Here is a 15,655-nt window from a genome sequence, read left to right as displayed (position 1 = left end):
TGAAATTTAATATAAATATACCAAATCCCAATCTTAAAATTTCTAAAGATCATCCAAATTTGAAGAAACTTGTACTTTCCTTTTTTTTCAATCATAGCTCCAGAGCTCCAACTTATATCTTCACCTCACTCAAGACCTACTCTGGATAAGTCGATATTGACTACAGCACAAAAGAGCTTTATTCAACTACAAACGGTCATTTTTTCACTGAAAAACCACATACATTAGATATCAAACATGGCGTCAAGAGATTTACCACATAGTTTCAGAGAAGCCTTCTTTGGATGGGCAGAAAGAATTCCTCTGGAAATCACCATACTTAAATCTAAAGAACAACTACTTGCTGAAGATCTACACAACCCAGACTTTCACTCCAGACATGAAGGTTCAAACTCATCCAACAAATCTTCATCATCAGAATTCCCAGAGGGTGAATCGGATTCATATGAGGCACCGCCATCAACAGTTAAATTCAATAACTTGTGGCCTGCTTTTGCTTCAGGTGCCGGTTTGTTCTCCGATGGTTATGTCAACAACTCCATATCCACAGTTTTGTCTTGTTTGAAGATGATTTACGGCGACGAATTTTCTAAAAGCAATGCCATCAACAACATCAGTTCTATTGCATTCGTTGGTACTGTGGTTGGACAGTTGAGTTTTGGTTACATTTCCGATAGAGTTGCCAGACGTGGTGGTATGATGGCGGCAAATGTCATGTTGATTGTATTCACTTTGTTGTGTGCTGTAGGATCCTGGGGTGCTACAACCCAAGGGTTCTTTGCATGCTTGACTGTTTGGAGATTTTTTTTGGGTGTTGCTATTGGTGCTGAATATCCAACAAGTTCAGTTATTGCTTCGGAATTTGCCAATCAATTACCAGCTGGTCACAGAAACAGATACTTTTCCTGGTTCACCAATGCTATGATTGATTTTGGTTTTGTTGTGTCCGCATTTGTGCCATTTGTCTTGATTTGGATTTTTTCCGAACGTCACTTACGTGCGTTATGGAGAGTCACTATTGGATTGGGTGTCATTCCGCCATTGGCCTTGTTTTTCATTCGTTTGAAAATGAGTGATTCAAAAACATTTCAAAAGTTGAATATGAAACATGTTAGATATAGAGATTATCCATGGTGGTTAATTGTCAAATTTTATTGGTTTAGATTGACAGTTGTTTCATTGATTTGGTTTATTTACGATTTTTCTGCTTATTCCTTTGGTAATTTCAACACAATCATTATTGGTGAAATTATTCCAGATGCACCTCTTTGGAGACAATGGGGTTGGTCGGTTGTGTTCAACTTGTTTTACATCCCAGGTGCCTTTCTTGGTGCATTGTCCGGGGATTACTTTGGACCAAGATTAACCTTAGCTTTTGGTGTCGGTTGTCAAGGAATTATTGGATTTGCCATGTCTGCACGTTTGGAGTCTTTGAAGAAGCACATTGCTGGTTTCGTTGTTGTCTTTGGAATCTTCACCACCTTTGGTGAGTTTGGACCTGGTGATAACATTGGTTTATTGGCCTCCAAAACCAGCGCTACTGCTATTAGAGGTCAATATTATGGTATTGCTGCCGCTATTGGTAAGATTGGTGCGTTTGTTGGTACATGGGTATTCCCAGCTATCCAAAAGCATTACGATGGTCAAGGAAACAAGGACTTACAAGTTCCATTTTATATATCATCAGCATTGTGTTTGTTTAGTGCCGGTTTGGCCATATTCTTTTTACCTCATGTTGGTCAAGATGCTGTCAACAAAGAAGATGCTGATTTTGTTGACTACTTGAAATCGCACGGATTCGATATTAATCTTTTGGGTGAACCCGGTGTCGTTACTGAGATGATTGCTGAAGAACACAAGAGAAATCCAAATTCAGTTAATGCAATTGATGGTGCTATTGGCGGACATGCTGCTGGTGCTGCCGAATTTACCGGTCTGGAAATCTTGGCATATGATTCATTGGGAGAGAGAAAGGAAGATGCTGATGTACAGCAAAAGAGGGTCAAACAATGAGAGTTTTGCTGTTAATGGATATTATTACGCACGTTTGCTTTAATTTCGTTTTCTTTGGCGGGTTATTTAGACATTTTAGAATGTTGTTTAGTTCATAATGCGATTATTAGTTTAATTTTGAAGTAGTTAAGACTTGTAGGGGTTGTCGAATGTGTTTGGTAGACTTGGTCTTTTGAATCAATGAGCTGCAGACCAAAAAACTATAAATAGAATGCTACCACAAACACAGGACAATAAAAACTAATTTGAGATACATTATCCTCAATGGCTTTGTAATCGACGTGTTCCCAACTTGTGGTTGAATAATAGATGTCAAAAATTAGCACTGTATTGTCTTGGCTTTCACTTGTGAGTTACAAACATACACAAAACAAGGTGTCCGAAAAATGAACTGCAAATTTAAAGTTAGAAGCAATTAGCATTGTTTGTGTAATTATTGCACACCCCACGTGGTGATATTTTGCAACTTTTAAAAGTTAACTTGTTGTGAAAAAGCGTAATAGCGCAATTATGCTCTTTTTATTATAATATCAAAGGTTATGAAGCTCTAAGCTTTTTTAAGGATTGTTTCCAAACCCGCCTCAATTGCCGCATCGACAAATCTAAAACTTCTCTATTGCATATAGCTTTCCCAACCATTGCATATTCGGTATAATATTGAAATATTCACGTGGTATGGAGACTTTTTTCCATGGAAATGAAGGTACTAGACAAGTTTTTCTGTAGTAGCTTTGTAATTATACTCTCGTTGTAACTGCATCTCTAGAATTGAACCCAATCCGCATTAAAAGTGAGGAAATTTGAAGGAGATCCCGAATAGAATAAAAGTAAGCTTACTATTTGATTTCAAAAGTCATCACTTTGTCAGAGACAGAATAACTACAATGGACCCACTTACCAGTTTACCTGGCGTTATCCTAATGCAAATATTCAGCTGCATGAATTAACACCGATCTTTGGCGCTTGGTCCTTTGCATTCTTTGTACATGATAGCAAAGTCAAAATTGTATCGTAACATCTTTGTATACAGATCAACTCAATTAGGCCCTAGAGTAGCACCAACCGGAAATTGGGGACCGGAGTTCAAAATCCACAAGACCATCAACAATAAGAAAAGTGTTCTGTATACTATTATATCAACTAATACACTTGAAAAGTATTTAGCGAGCATGGACGGAGACCAAAAGATTGCTTGCTTTGAGATTCTTGATTGCCATTTTACCCTACTTGAATGTGTTGTTAGGCATTTTCAATTTATCCTGTACTTTGAGATTATCCAGCGAAGATTTTGTTGCCGTCTCTTCAATTGGGAATTGTTGGATTACTTTCAATTATATATGGATTTCATTAAGCCCAAAACATTTTTTTACCCCAATCCCCATCGACATACAAGGTTTCATGGACTTGTTGATGAAGACTTTATTTTAAAGTTGAGCCTAAGGTTTGAGGAGTTAGATGATGGGTAGACTTTATTGGTCAATTGATCACTATAAAAGAATTTACTATTGACTACAAGTATGGAGAAAAGAATCTTTTCGGTTTTCAATCATCATTGCGATTTCGAAAGTTATCCTTATATGAGCTCCCAAGAGAAGCCTATGGGTTCACTAGTGACGCTTTTTGTTCAAAACAATTACATGAGTTGACTATACTATGTGGACCAAAAAGCTTTTCTCATCAGTAGAAGGTGGAAGTGAAAATGTTTATCAGAGACACATGAATAAATCTTCCTTTGAAGGCTCATTAGGTTATCCAATCTATATACATTCTCAAATATACAACCCAACCATGGCAATGTAATCAGGCTGCATACGCATCTTAGCGTTTTACGACGTAGCTCACTATCATATTGTTTATCTTATTTATCATAGTGCTTTGTTTCGAGAGTCAGAAAATAATTTACGGGCGTCGCCTCGTATCTTTTTGTGTACCAAAAAGATGTGTCTTGGTTCATGCCGTGAATTTTTAAACTAAAAAATTATAAATGGGTCTAAGTAGTGATGCATCTAGTACTAAAGAGGCTAAATCGTATTCAAATTAAAGATAACAATGGCTCTTTCTCATGGGCCCCGTGGGCGAATCAATTTCCAAAAACGGTCAACTTTTAAGTTCATGTTGCAATGAGGAAATTACCAAGAATTTCCCATTGTTTATATAGTACGTCAATATCCCGTCAAAATGCAATCAGAAAAAGGCTTTAGAAGTTCACGTTCAAGCATCACTACTCACAATGGCTACCAGAGATCTCCCAAAATCTGTAAATGACCTTTTCGTTGGATGGGTTGGTCGCATCCAAGATGAAATGACCATTGGTAAGTCACAAGATGAATTGATCAATCAAGATAAGCTTGCAAAACTCGATGAGTTTGCTTCTATCCACTCCAGCGATGAAGACATTGTCACAAGCGACGGTGATGACGCGGAATATGAAACCAAAGTTAGAATGAAAAACTTATGGCCAGCTTTTGCCTCAGGTGCTGGTTTGTTTTCTGATGGTTATGTAAATGCAGGTATTAGTAACGTTATTTCGTGTTTAAAGATTATTTATGGAGAAGAATTTACCCAAAGTAATGCCATGTCAAACATTGGGTCCATTGCTTTTGTTGGTACAATTATTGGTCAATTGGGATTTGGGTACATCAGTGATCGTATGAGTAGACACAAGGGAATGTTAATTGCAAATATTATGTTGATTGTGTTTACTATGTTATGTGCTGTCGGTTCTTGGGGTAAAACCACCCAGGGTTTCTTTGCTTGTTTGACCGTTTGGAGATTTTTCCTTGGTATTGCCATTGGTTCGGAATATCCGACAAGTTCGGTCATTGCATCTGAGTTTGCCAATCAATTACCAGCTGGCCATAGAAACAGATACTTTTCCTGGTTCACCAATATGATGATTGATTTTGGGTTTGTGGTTGCTAGTTTTGTTCCGCTTGTGTTGTTGTGGATCTTTACTCCTCGTCACTTGCGTGCTTTGTGGAGAGTAAGTATTGGATTGGGTGTAGTTCCACCATTGATTTTGTTCTTTATTAGATTGAGAATGTCAAATTCAAAGAGTTTCACCAAATTGAATATGAAGAGAGTTGACTATAAGGACTACCCGTTCTGGTTGATCTTCAAGTTTTATTGGTTTAGATTGACTATTGTGTCTTTAATCTGGTTCATTTATGACTTTTCTGTTTACTCGTTTGGTACATTCAACACAATCATTATTGGAGAGATAATCCCAGATGGTACATTGTATCAAAATTGGGGTTGGTCAGTTGTATTTAACTTGTTTTATATGCCAGGGTCTTTTACTGGTGCTATCGTGGCTGATTATTTGGGTCCTAGATTAACATTGGCTTTGGGTGTTGGAATCCAAGGTGTCATTGGTATAGCGATGTCTGCATGTTTAGACTCGTTGAAGAAGCACATTGCTGGTTTTGTTGTTGTCTTTGGAATCTTCACCACCTTTGGTGAGTTTGGTCCAGGTAACAACACTGGCTTGCTTGCTTCAAAAACTTGTGCTACTCCGATCAGGGGGCAATATTATGGAATTGCTGCCGCTATTGGTAAGATTGGTGCGTTTGTTGGTACATGGGTATTCCCAGCTATCCAGAAGCATTATTCTTATAATGAGAGCTTGGCTTTGCAAGTACCATTTTATATTTCATCAGCATTGTGCTTATTTAGTGCACTATTAACCATCTTCTTTGTGCCACCAGTTGGCCAAGATGCTATCAACAAGGAGGATAAATTATTTTTGCAATATTTGCGTGACAATGGGTTTACTAAGTTTGAAAAGTTTGGAGACTTTGGTATTGTTGCAAATGACGAGGAGAATAAGGTTGTCAAACCATTTATAAGTGAAGTAGAAAAGGATGATGACGAGGTTGTTGTTGTTCATGAAAAGAGATAAGGTGGATGCTCTTCGTTTCCCTACAATAAATTATAGTGTGATATAAATTACTTCGGCATATAGTTGACCAATAAGTTTAAACTCCCTAATTCTAACTTAGAGATGCTCTGTGGGGTAGTACCACCACATACCCGCTTTGGAACTCTTACAAAATCGCTGATTAAGACACCTGTCGGAAATAACAAAAATTGGAACAATACGGAAAAAGGGCGGAATTGGGTTTGAATGCCAACAAGGTTTGTAACATACTGGAACCTTCTTTAAAACATTCAAAAAAGCAGCTGTTACATAGTTTCTTGCCCTATGTAGCTCCAAGAAAATTGGAGTAAACACATGTCTCAGCAATTGCACAAGGTCTTGTGCTTGTATCTTAATTTGATCTGATTACAGAACTGCATCGGAAAAAGCATTCTCTTGCGCTTTGACCCCTCAATAGTAATTGCGGCTTTTGTTACTCAATTGGAGAAGCCTAATCAGGATATTGTGCAAGGTATCGTGTAGCTGGTTATGACTTTGTAAATCATGCTAATCTTATCGTTCACAAAGGATTACAAACAACGGTACTAAGACCCGGGGCCTGTTCTTATTTTCAGATTGATAATAGATTCTAAGTGCTTGCCGCGATAGTTTGGACAGGCTGTATTTCGCTATAAAATAATCTTCTCAAAGTAAATGACCAGTACTCAGTGCAGTATATCACCCATGTTCCAAACTTTATGCAATCGAAGTACCCAATTTGTATACTGCATAGAACATTTTCAGAGTTTGTTGACGATTATGTTGCCTATTCCTCGAAAGTAGAACTATAGGCCATCACAGAAAGAGAGCATGCAACATCATATCAACAGTGAGTAATAATTGGTGAACGGAAACTAGAAAACAGAGATGAGGATCAACAGGCTGCAACTGTGGTGCAAGCTTGTTATCCGCCATGATTAAGAGACTCATAACAGCTGTGGATTATACCACTACGATCGCATAGTATGATGCTTGTTCACTCATAGGCAGCATGGTACACATTGGTTAATAAAATACAATGATTTAGATCTCTTTGGCATGAAATTTCTTGAATCGGACTCCTATCGGTTTTTTTTTTCTCGAAAACGGCTAACTATAACTTTAATTCCAAATTAAGATCACACTTTAAACAAAATTCGATCTACTCACATGTTTCACTGTTTGTGTATAGTTTAGCTAAACTTTAAGGTTTGGTGAAATCATTGGCATTTCCGACAGTCTCCACAGGCTGGATTTAGGCTAAAGCATGTTACCGATTCAACAAGATGCACCCCAGATTTACCCCAACTTTTTAACCAGTGCATGTATGATTGATATAAATAGTGATTACTGGATCGTGTTTCTGGATCGAAGTCGTTGTAAATAACAACGCAACTAGATGACCCCAACGGACGAGAAAACTGCACAAACTAAAGAGGAGCTTGAAAGTGCCTCAGTTGATGATGAACCAGAAATATCAGAAGAACATAAACAATATCTTATTACCAAACATGGCACTTACCACTTAACGCCTTTACCATCAATGTGTGACGATGATCCATTAAACTGGTCAAATGGGATGAAGTTTTTGCAGTTGGGTATGGTTGCCTTCCACGGATTCATGACCACTTTTTTGACAACCGGTTTGGTCCCAGTTGCAGGAGTGTACGCAGAGAAATTTCATATGCCAACTTCTCGGGTGGCCTATTTGATTTCCGTTCAAATTTTACTAGTTGGTGTGTTTCCATTGTTATGGGTGCCATTTATGGAAAGATACGGTAAAAGATTACTATTAATTATTTCTACCTTGGGTACTATGGGCTTCTCATTGGGAAGTGTTTTTTGTAACACTTATGGCTCCATGATGGCAATGAGAGTATTGCAATCAGTATTCATTTCACCAGGGATAGCAGTTGGAGGCTCTATCGTGAATGAAACGACATTCAGTCACCAAAGAGGATCTAGAAGTGGTATTTGGGCCATTTCGGTTAATTTAGGTACGATGGTGGGTGCTTTCCTAATGGGATTTGTGGCACAATATCAAGATGCCAAATATATTCATGTGGTGTTCACCTGTATCAACTTTGGGCAAACTGTCTGTTACGTCTTCCTTGGAAAAGAGTCACTGTACAACCACAATGATTTATCAAAAAATGAGACAAACAGATTTAAACAATTGCGATTCAAAGCTATATTCCCTGAGAATCACATAACGTTGAAAAAAATTGTCTATCCAGCTACATTTTTTGCCAACTTGAAAATATTCATTCCAACTTTTGCTTATGCTGTTTGTTTTCTCCAAGCTAACATTGCATTGAATATTGAAATCCCAGAGGTTATGGTGGCAAAATTTGAATTGGGTCCACAAGCGTTGGGTTTGCAATTCCTTTCGTTTATTATTGGTACCGCTATTGGTGAAGTTGGAGGGTACATGTCAGATAAGTTGGTTGCTTGGGGACAAAAGAGAGGAAAAGGACCATCATTTAGATTATGGTTGACATACCCTGGATTCATAGCTTGTATTATTGGATTGATTGTTTTTGGGGTGCAAATCGATCATGCCAAAACGTGGAATGTCACACCCTTAGTTGGGTGTGCATTTGCTGCTTTCGGTTTGCAAATCATGACTTCACCAATCATTGCTTATTGTATTGATATGGATCATAAACAAGCAGGGGCAATCATTCTATTTATTACTGCTGTTAGACAAGTTCTTGCGTTCATTGGTCCGTTCTACTTCCCACATATGTATTCGGATTTGGGTTTTACCAAATCCTATGGTATCATGGCTGCTCTTGTTGGTGGTTTGTCACTTATTCCTACATTAATTATTCACCACTTAGCTGCAAGTAATGGAAAATGAACGAAGTTCTCGGTGGATGATGTTTGTAGACGCTAAGGTTAATAATGTATCAGCTTTGCAATTAGATTAAATGGAACAGTTTCATTATATGGTATAACTTTTGTAGTTTGCGTTGTTCTAGATCCATGACTTAATGAAAACGCTCCGACGCTGTCTATGTATCTCCAAATTAGATTTTCTTAAACCTGAGCTATACACTGCAATCCATTGACTACTGGATCTAGGTTATTATCAACATTACGATATAAGCGATTTCCACAAAAATGCCCCACTTCTTTAAAGCTCTTCTAGAACTTTACCCGAGGCTTAACCAGATTATGTGCTATCCAAAAGGTGTGTAATTACGAAACTACTTACGGCGAACCATTGCTTAGTCAAGGCGGTTTAAAGTTTTATTTTACCCTTGCTGCATTGAAAGAGAGATTTTGTGTGTTCTTCTTGGTAGAAATTAAAATAGCTTCAGATCGTCATTCGTTACAGAAATGTGAACCATCTGTATCAAATGCTGTAGGGAAACGACAGTCCCGAACGCTTGAATTAGTATCTAAAGAAAATATTGCCCTTGAAATGGCTCTGCTAAAAAGTCAATAACGAAAGTCGTATATGTGCAAAATCTTAGATCCATACTGCATATAATTTATAGGTGTTGATTTTGTGATTCTATTCTTTTCACAGATCTTTGAACTATTCAAACCATCAGGTAACTTAACTTCTTAGAAAGCAAGAGGCTCGTCTGAGATAAATTCACACAAAAATAGAAGGTTCATGATTTGACTAGTGGAATTTCATTTACGTAGTTCCACCGTAGTTGGAACTAAGACACACAAAGCTAAAATTTTAGTACATGATATTTTCACAATTTGGTGTCGATGATACTATTGTTAAACCCATGTGAAGCTTTGGCTGTCCCTTATCAAAGTGTGAGTTTCAGAGAAGCTCTGCTGACTACCTCTTGGATTTCGTGTCGGGCTAATTATTTATCCAGAGACCAAATCCACAAATTAAAGTGGTGAAATGTAATATTATCCTAGCATCCTAGGACTTTTTTGGGATTTTGAAATTTTCATCGCATATGACAAGAAAATACGGTGACAAAAAAATGTATAAAACGGGCTAATTATATCTATATTTCAGATGGATGGTCATTTACTCATAATTCCTATCTTAATATTACATTTTCTTCTGGCAAGATTTCCTGTGGGATTAGCTGATTTATTTGCATTTCCGTTGGCATCATAGCGAGCCTCACTTGAACTTGCAACCTAATAAGATCGTACTACTGCTTTTACCCCATACTTCCCGAGAACCACTGGGGTTTCGTCAATATAAATACCTTGGTAAAAATTTCCGAATGCAAATGCGTTTGAAGACAAGTTGACAGCGACTGAGATCAATAAAAATGGCTTCATTAACCGACGATAAGGGGGTAAGGGCAAAGGAAGAAGTTGAGTACATCACTACGGAGGATGAATCGACAATATCAGAAGAACACAAAAAGTACCTTATTGCTAAACATGGAACTTACGATTTGGATCCACTACCATCCATGAATGATGATGATCCATTAAACTGGTCAAATGGATTCAAACATTTACAATTGGCCATGGTTGCTTTTCACGCTTTTATGGCTACATTTATGGCATCGGGATTGGTACCTGTTATTGGAATGTACTCGGAAATTTATCAAATGACAACGCCGGATGTTGCTTATTTGGTGTCTGTTCAAATTGTATTAGTTGGTACATTCCCATTATTGTGGGTGCCTTTGATGGAAAGGTATGGGAAACGTTTGCTTTTAATTATTTCAGCACTTGGAACCATGTGTTTTTCATTAGGAAGTGTTTTTAGTACAACTTATGGTACTATGATGGCAATGAGATGTTTACAAGCTATCTTTATCTCCCCTGGATTGGCTGTAGGGGGAGCTGTTGTAAACGAAACTACATTCAGTCATCAAAGAGGGTCTAGGAGTGGTATTTGGGCTATTGCTGTCAATTTAGGTACTATGGTTGGAGCATTATTGATGGGTATTGTTGCACAGCACCAGGACCCTAAATACATTCACGTTGTGTTTACTTTGATCAACTTTGGACAAGTTGTTTGTTACATCTTCCTTGGAAAGGAATCCCTGTACAATCACAATGATTTATCAAGAAATGAGACAAACAGATTTAAACAATTGCGATTCAAGGCTATATTCCCTGAGAATCACATAACATTAAGAAAGACGTTTTACCCAATGGTATTCTTTTCTAATTTGAGAATCTTTATTCCAACCTTTGCTTATTCCATGTGTTTTCTTCATGCCAATATTGCTTTGAATATTGAAATTCCCGAGGTAATGTATCTCAAATTCGGGTTGGGTCCCCAGGCTTTGGGAATGCAGTTTATTTCTTTTATTATTGGTGCTGCACTTGGTGAAGTTGGAGGATACATGTCAGATAAGTTGGTTGCTTGGGGCCAAAAGAGAGGAAGAGGACCCTCGTTTAGATTATGGGTTACATATCCAGGATTTGTCACTTGTATCATTGGATTAGTTGTATTTGGAGTACAAATAGATGCTGCTACATCGTGGAACGTTACACCACTTATCGGCTGTGCGTTAGCTTCATTTGGTTTACAGATCATGACGTCTCCTTTCATTGCATACTGTATCGATATGGATCATACCCAGGCTGGCGCAATCATCTTGTTCATCACTGTTGTCAGACAAACGCTTGCTTTTATCGGTCCATTTTACTTCCCAATTATGTTTGCAAAATTAGGTTTCACTATTGCTTATAGTATAATGGCTGGTATCATTGGAGGTTTGGCGTTTATTCCCACACTTGTCTTACATATTAAAGATGCAAAGAATGGTAAATAAGTGTGTGGAGAGCACAGTTATTTACAAGTTTCTTTTCCTTATAGTTTTAAATAAGTGAATTCCATGATTGACGATACATCTATACTTCGTAGCAATACTCGATCTTAGAGTCACAAATCTGCAGAGATGCTTGTTCGTTCAACTCTCTATCTAGCGGCTGGCATGAAACGAGGCTATTTTGCGGTAAAATTGCGGCACCATTTGGCAGCTTACAATCATGAGGGCTGGCTCATCTATAAAATATTAAACTATCAGAAGCACTCTTTTAAGCAGCTCCTCAACGTTTTTCCAATGTCTGTCCAAACCGGCTCAACGGCCAAAGGATCATCACGACTTTCCCCACCACTAAACCTTTACTAATAGGGCCAAACTCATTGGAATCTATGGAATGTACTCGGTTATCACCTTCAACCCAATAATGGTTTCGTGGTATCCTCACTTCCAGCTTGGGGTAATCAGAAGACGGTAGTATGACATCTCCATTAATTCCAACTACTCTCTTTGTCAACAACTTTTCAGGATCTAAAGGCAGACGAAACATAATCACATCGCCCCGAGATATGTTATTTTCCTTCGTCTTTATGTTATATTTCTGTACAAGCACTACATCTTTCGAGATTGTGGCGGTTCCTGGATTAAATGTTGGAGTCATGGAGGATCCCGATATTTGATATGGCTGGTACAAATGATTGGTGAATGTGTAAAGCACGGGTAACCATGTTATCGTGAGTAGTGTGGTTTTCAAACTATGACTTAATGGCATGCAATGGATATGAACTTGTGTGGTATGGGGATGTTTGGGAGAAAGTTGCTAAAAAAGTCTGATCTGCAAAACCTTGTAGGCAGCGATTTTTCAAAATCTCTTTTTTTAACTCTTGCGCGCTTTAGTTTTCCTTTATGCAACAATTTTCCGGACCGATTGCATACTTTTCATTCTTTTCCATTCTGTTAACAAAAAGCAACATGTCACAACAACAGAAAGGTGGATTATTAGATCAGATCCTCTTAGAAGATATAGCCAGATGCTGTCCCCATCAATTTCTAGCATTCCATCAGTGCATGTCCTTACCACAACCGGATCCTGAACACTGTCTAAAACAACAAGTTGAATTGACTCAGTGTATTAGGACGTCAGTACCTTCATTTCAAAAGATCCAGGGCGAATGCTCCGGGAAGTTGCAAGCTTATGAAGCATGTTTGAAGATGAACAAGAGCCAGACGCTGAAATGTACCCATGAACTAGAAGAGTTAAGAAATTGTGCATTTGGATCTATAAACAAATAGAATGCTTGTATACATATAAGGGGCAGTTGTGCTTTGGGAAAGGGTATTCTACTAAATGCGATACTTTGGCTTTAAATTCTCAATTCTTATCTTGGATAAGAAGTTTTCGGTCACCTCTCTCAACTCTGAAGAACGATCATGGGTCTTTTCAATTTCGTGTTTATGATGCAACAACTCATGCTCAATATCTTCCTTGTGCTTGATCTTTGTATCTGGATCATCGTTGGCGTGGTACTGGTTCCAATGATGTTCTTCATATTCACTTTCGAAATCCAAATGATGGCCTTGTCCATAACCAAAATCAGGCAACTCACCTCCATTGTTATGGAATGACACCCACTCATCTTTGCTTATAACTCCATTCTTATCCGTATCAAACAATTTGAAAATGGACTCAACAACCATGTTTTGCACTTCAGGTGTCACTTCTCGAGAATTCTCTCCCACACCTGAGCCATCACCAATGATGGTCTCGTGCTTAATTCCATAAAGATTGAGTATATCACTTCTATCCCATTGATCTGCCCCTTTTAAATCATGCATGGTAAAAAACGTTTGAGCATCGTATTCGGCTATATTGTGTTCTTCCAACATGTGCCAATCTTGCCATCTCAAATGTGATGGTTTTTCCTTTAGTACGTTTTGAGAATGATCTCCATGAGCAGTGACTGTGAATGCACACGCAAGAAATACTATTGCTGATAAGAACTTCATTGGTGTGTGTAGGTGGTGATACTGATCTGATTTGAAAATGTTTTGACTCGTCAATGTCGATTTCACATGACACAAAATATTTCATGAGCTTTAAGACTTTGTCTTCATCAATCAACCTACGCCCATTAGTTGAATGACCGAGTACAAGAATCCCAATTTACCCAACAAGTCGTCTGAAGCAAGACAGGGTAGGGAAAACCAGAGATACAATGAAGAGACTGGAGCTAGAATTGTCGCAGGATGCATATGCTTAAACGAAACCAAAGACAAAGTGATTATGATCTCATCTTCAAAACACAAAGAACGTTGGATAGTTCCCAAAGGGGGTAATGAATTGGATGAGCTGGAATTGGAAACTGCAGTGAGAGAGACCTGGGAAGAGGCTGGCGTGGAAGGGATCATTGTGAAAAAGTTGCCCGTGGTGTTGGATTCGCGGGGTCAAAAGGCGCCAGTCATTAGAGGCGATTTTGACTCAAATCATATACCTAAAAGTGAATTCCATTTCTTTGAACTACAAGTTGACCAATTGAGTACAACGTGGCCTGAAATGAAGAAGCGTGAGAGAAGATGGTGTACTTATTCAGAGGCTAAACATGAATTGCTCAAACTGAAACGCCCTGAGCTTGTTGATGCATTGAATCTGAGCTCCATACAAAAGGATACGGATGTGAAGACTGTTGATGAATATTGAATTGACTCTCTATTTAAATAGCCCACTCATGAGATTGGCCATTAACCCCCCTTGATTGTTTGAATTACCAATGTTTAAGTTGAAATACAATTTACCCAAGTATTCTACTGGCGCCAATAACTCCCCATCTCTTAATACTGGCTTGTAGTGATCGTATAATTTTCTATACTTTTGACTGTTTGTCGGTGGATCCTTTTGTAAAACCTCAACCAATAACTGAACAAAATTGAGCAACGGTTTGTTCTCAAAATATTTTATGTCTCCAATTGCTTCTGACTCGGTGTTAATACTCTTGAGAAACAATGACTGTGTTTCCTGTACAAATTTGATATTCTTTAAGTATGCGTAATTCAACACCGGCCTAGCTAAAAGTGCTCCTGAATCAGCATCTGGATTTGCTTTTGCAGTTTCAACCAAAAAGTTGACATAAACCGGAACCGATTCGAACGTACCCAAAACCAAGTGCAACTCAGCAATGGCAAAAAGTTTAACTTTTTGATCGTGGTCTATATTCTCCTCCTCCGCCGCTTGTATGAGTTTAGACCCAAACAAATGATGTAATTCATTGTCCCCAAAGTTCTTGCAGCCTTCGGATTTTTGTGACCACGTTACACTAGTCTTGGCTAAATCATTGAGCAGGGGATCATTGTTTGGCAAGTTTGAAATTAATTCAATTAGTTTAAGTTTTGCATCTTTGTCTGTGACCTTCAATCCTTCCTCTTCATAAATTTGTATGAGATAGATAATCAAGTCCGATGCAGATGCATATTCCTTGTTTCGAATTAAAATATTGGCACCTTGATACAAGAGATCTCTCGCTTCTGGATATTGCTTAGCTTTAACGTATCTGTTGGTAATCGTTCTCAAAGTTTGGTGTGCTTCGTAAAAGGAACCAGAATCAATCTTGGATTGAAACCTTTGAATGGTTTTTGATAACTTGTCGGACATTTTTGGCTAATATGTGCTGGGCATACGGTGGTGAAGTTAGGGCCAATTGAGACAAGATTCGATTTCTTTTGGTTGTTCAAATGTCGTCCACACACGACTTTAATTTCACAGCCAAAATATTTTACAATGTTTGATATCCAAGATAAACTACCCAACAGCATTCATTATAACGCTCAATTGCTAAAAAAGTTCATCACATTCAAGGGTGTTAAAACTCTTGATATATCTACATTTATATATATATTTATATATATATATATATCGATTTTTAGACCTCTTGGCTTACAACCTAAATCTACTTTATCACAATACAGTATATCTTATTCAAGAATATTCAACCATTCTTCTAGATTTGTGTTATCAATTAAGGTAAGAATC

General features: G+C 38.0%; 9 protein-coding genes across 9 annotated transcripts; 6 read left to right on the top strand and 3 right to left on the bottom strand. All coding sequences in view use genetic code 12, as the record gives it.

Moving 5' to 3' along the window:
* Positions 1-237: 237 nt before the first annotated feature.
* On the top strand, positions 238-2,013 carry CORT_0F00590 (Git3 glycerophosphoinositol permease; the record flags this gene model as incomplete). The annotated part of the gene is made up of 1 exon (XM_003870369.1): positions 238-2,013. The coding sequence occupies one exon, from the start codon at positions 238-240 to the stop codon at positions 2,011-2,013; it is 1,776 nt and encodes a 591-aa protein (XP_003870418.1).
* A 2,230-nt stretch (positions 2,014-4,243) lies between these two features.
* On the top strand, positions 4,244-5,914 carry CORT_0F00580 (Git4 protein; the record flags this gene model as incomplete). The annotated part of the gene is made up of 1 exon (XM_003870368.1): positions 4,244-5,914. The coding sequence occupies one exon, from the start codon at positions 4,244-4,246 to the stop codon at positions 5,912-5,914; it is 1,671 nt and encodes a 556-aa protein (XP_003870417.1).
* Positions 5,915-7,310: 1,396 nt separating this feature from the next.
* On the top strand, positions 7,311-8,774 carry CORT_0F00570 (hypothetical protein; the record flags this gene model as incomplete). Its single annotated transcript, XM_003870367.1, has 1 exon — positions 7,311-8,774. One exon carries the CDS (start codon positions 7,311-7,313, stop codon positions 8,772-8,774), a length of 1,464 nt encoding a protein of 487 aa, XP_003870416.1.
* A 1,399-nt stretch (positions 8,775-10,173) lies between these two features.
* Positions 10,174-11,640, top strand: CORT_0F00560 (hypothetical protein; the record flags this gene model as incomplete). The annotated part of the gene is made up of 1 exon (XM_003870366.1): positions 10,174-11,640. One exon carries the CDS (start codon positions 10,174-10,176, stop codon positions 11,638-11,640), a length of 1,467 nt encoding a protein of 488 aa, XP_003870415.1.
* A 277-nt stretch (positions 11,641-11,917) lies between these two features.
* Positions 11,918-12,403, bottom strand: CORT_0F00550 (Imp2 protein; the record flags this gene model as incomplete). Its single annotated transcript, XM_003870365.1, has 1 exon — positions 11,918-12,403. One exon carries the CDS (start codon positions 12,401-12,403, stop codon positions 11,918-11,920), a length of 486 nt encoding a protein of 161 aa, XP_003870414.1.
* A 134-nt stretch (positions 12,404-12,537) lies between these two features.
* Positions 12,538-12,924, top strand: CORT_0F00540 (Mic14 protein; the record flags this gene model as incomplete). The annotated part of the gene is made up of 1 exon (XM_003870364.1): positions 12,538-12,924. One exon carries the CDS (start codon positions 12,538-12,540, stop codon positions 12,922-12,924), a length of 387 nt encoding a protein of 128 aa, XP_003870413.1.
* A 51-nt stretch (positions 12,925-12,975) lies between these two features.
* Positions 12,976-13,638, bottom strand: CORT_0F00530 (Ssp120 protein; the record flags this gene model as incomplete). The annotated part of the gene is made up of 1 exon (XM_003870363.1): positions 12,976-13,638. One exon carries the CDS (start codon positions 13,636-13,638, stop codon positions 12,976-12,978), a length of 663 nt encoding a protein of 220 aa, XP_003870412.1.
* Positions 13,639-13,771: 133 nt separating this feature from the next.
* CORT_0F00520 (Ddp1 protein) lies at positions 13,772-14,329 on the top strand (the record flags this gene model as incomplete). The annotated part of the gene is made up of 1 exon (XM_003870362.1): positions 13,772-14,329. The coding sequence occupies one exon, from the start codon at positions 13,772-13,774 to the stop codon at positions 14,327-14,329; it is 558 nt and encodes a 185-aa protein (XP_003870411.1).
* Positions 14,330-14,338: 9 nt separating this feature from the next.
* On the bottom strand, positions 14,339-15,277 carry CORT_0F00510 (Get4 protein; the record flags this gene model as incomplete). Its single annotated transcript, XM_003870361.1, has 1 exon — positions 14,339-15,277. One exon carries the CDS (start codon positions 15,275-15,277, stop codon positions 14,339-14,341), a length of 939 nt encoding a protein of 312 aa, XP_003870410.1.
* Between the last annotated feature and the right edge of the window lie 378 nt (positions 15,278-15,655).

This window comes from Candida orthopsilosis, assembly GCF_000315875.1.
Source record: "Candida orthopsilosis Co 90-125, chromosome 6 draft sequence".
NCBI lineage: Eukaryota > Fungi > Ascomycota > Pichiomycetes > Serinales > Debaryomycetaceae > Lodderomyces > Lodderomyces orthopsilosis.
Note: the sequence above shows the minus strand (reverse complement) of the source record. Positions and strands in the feature narration are given on the sequence as shown.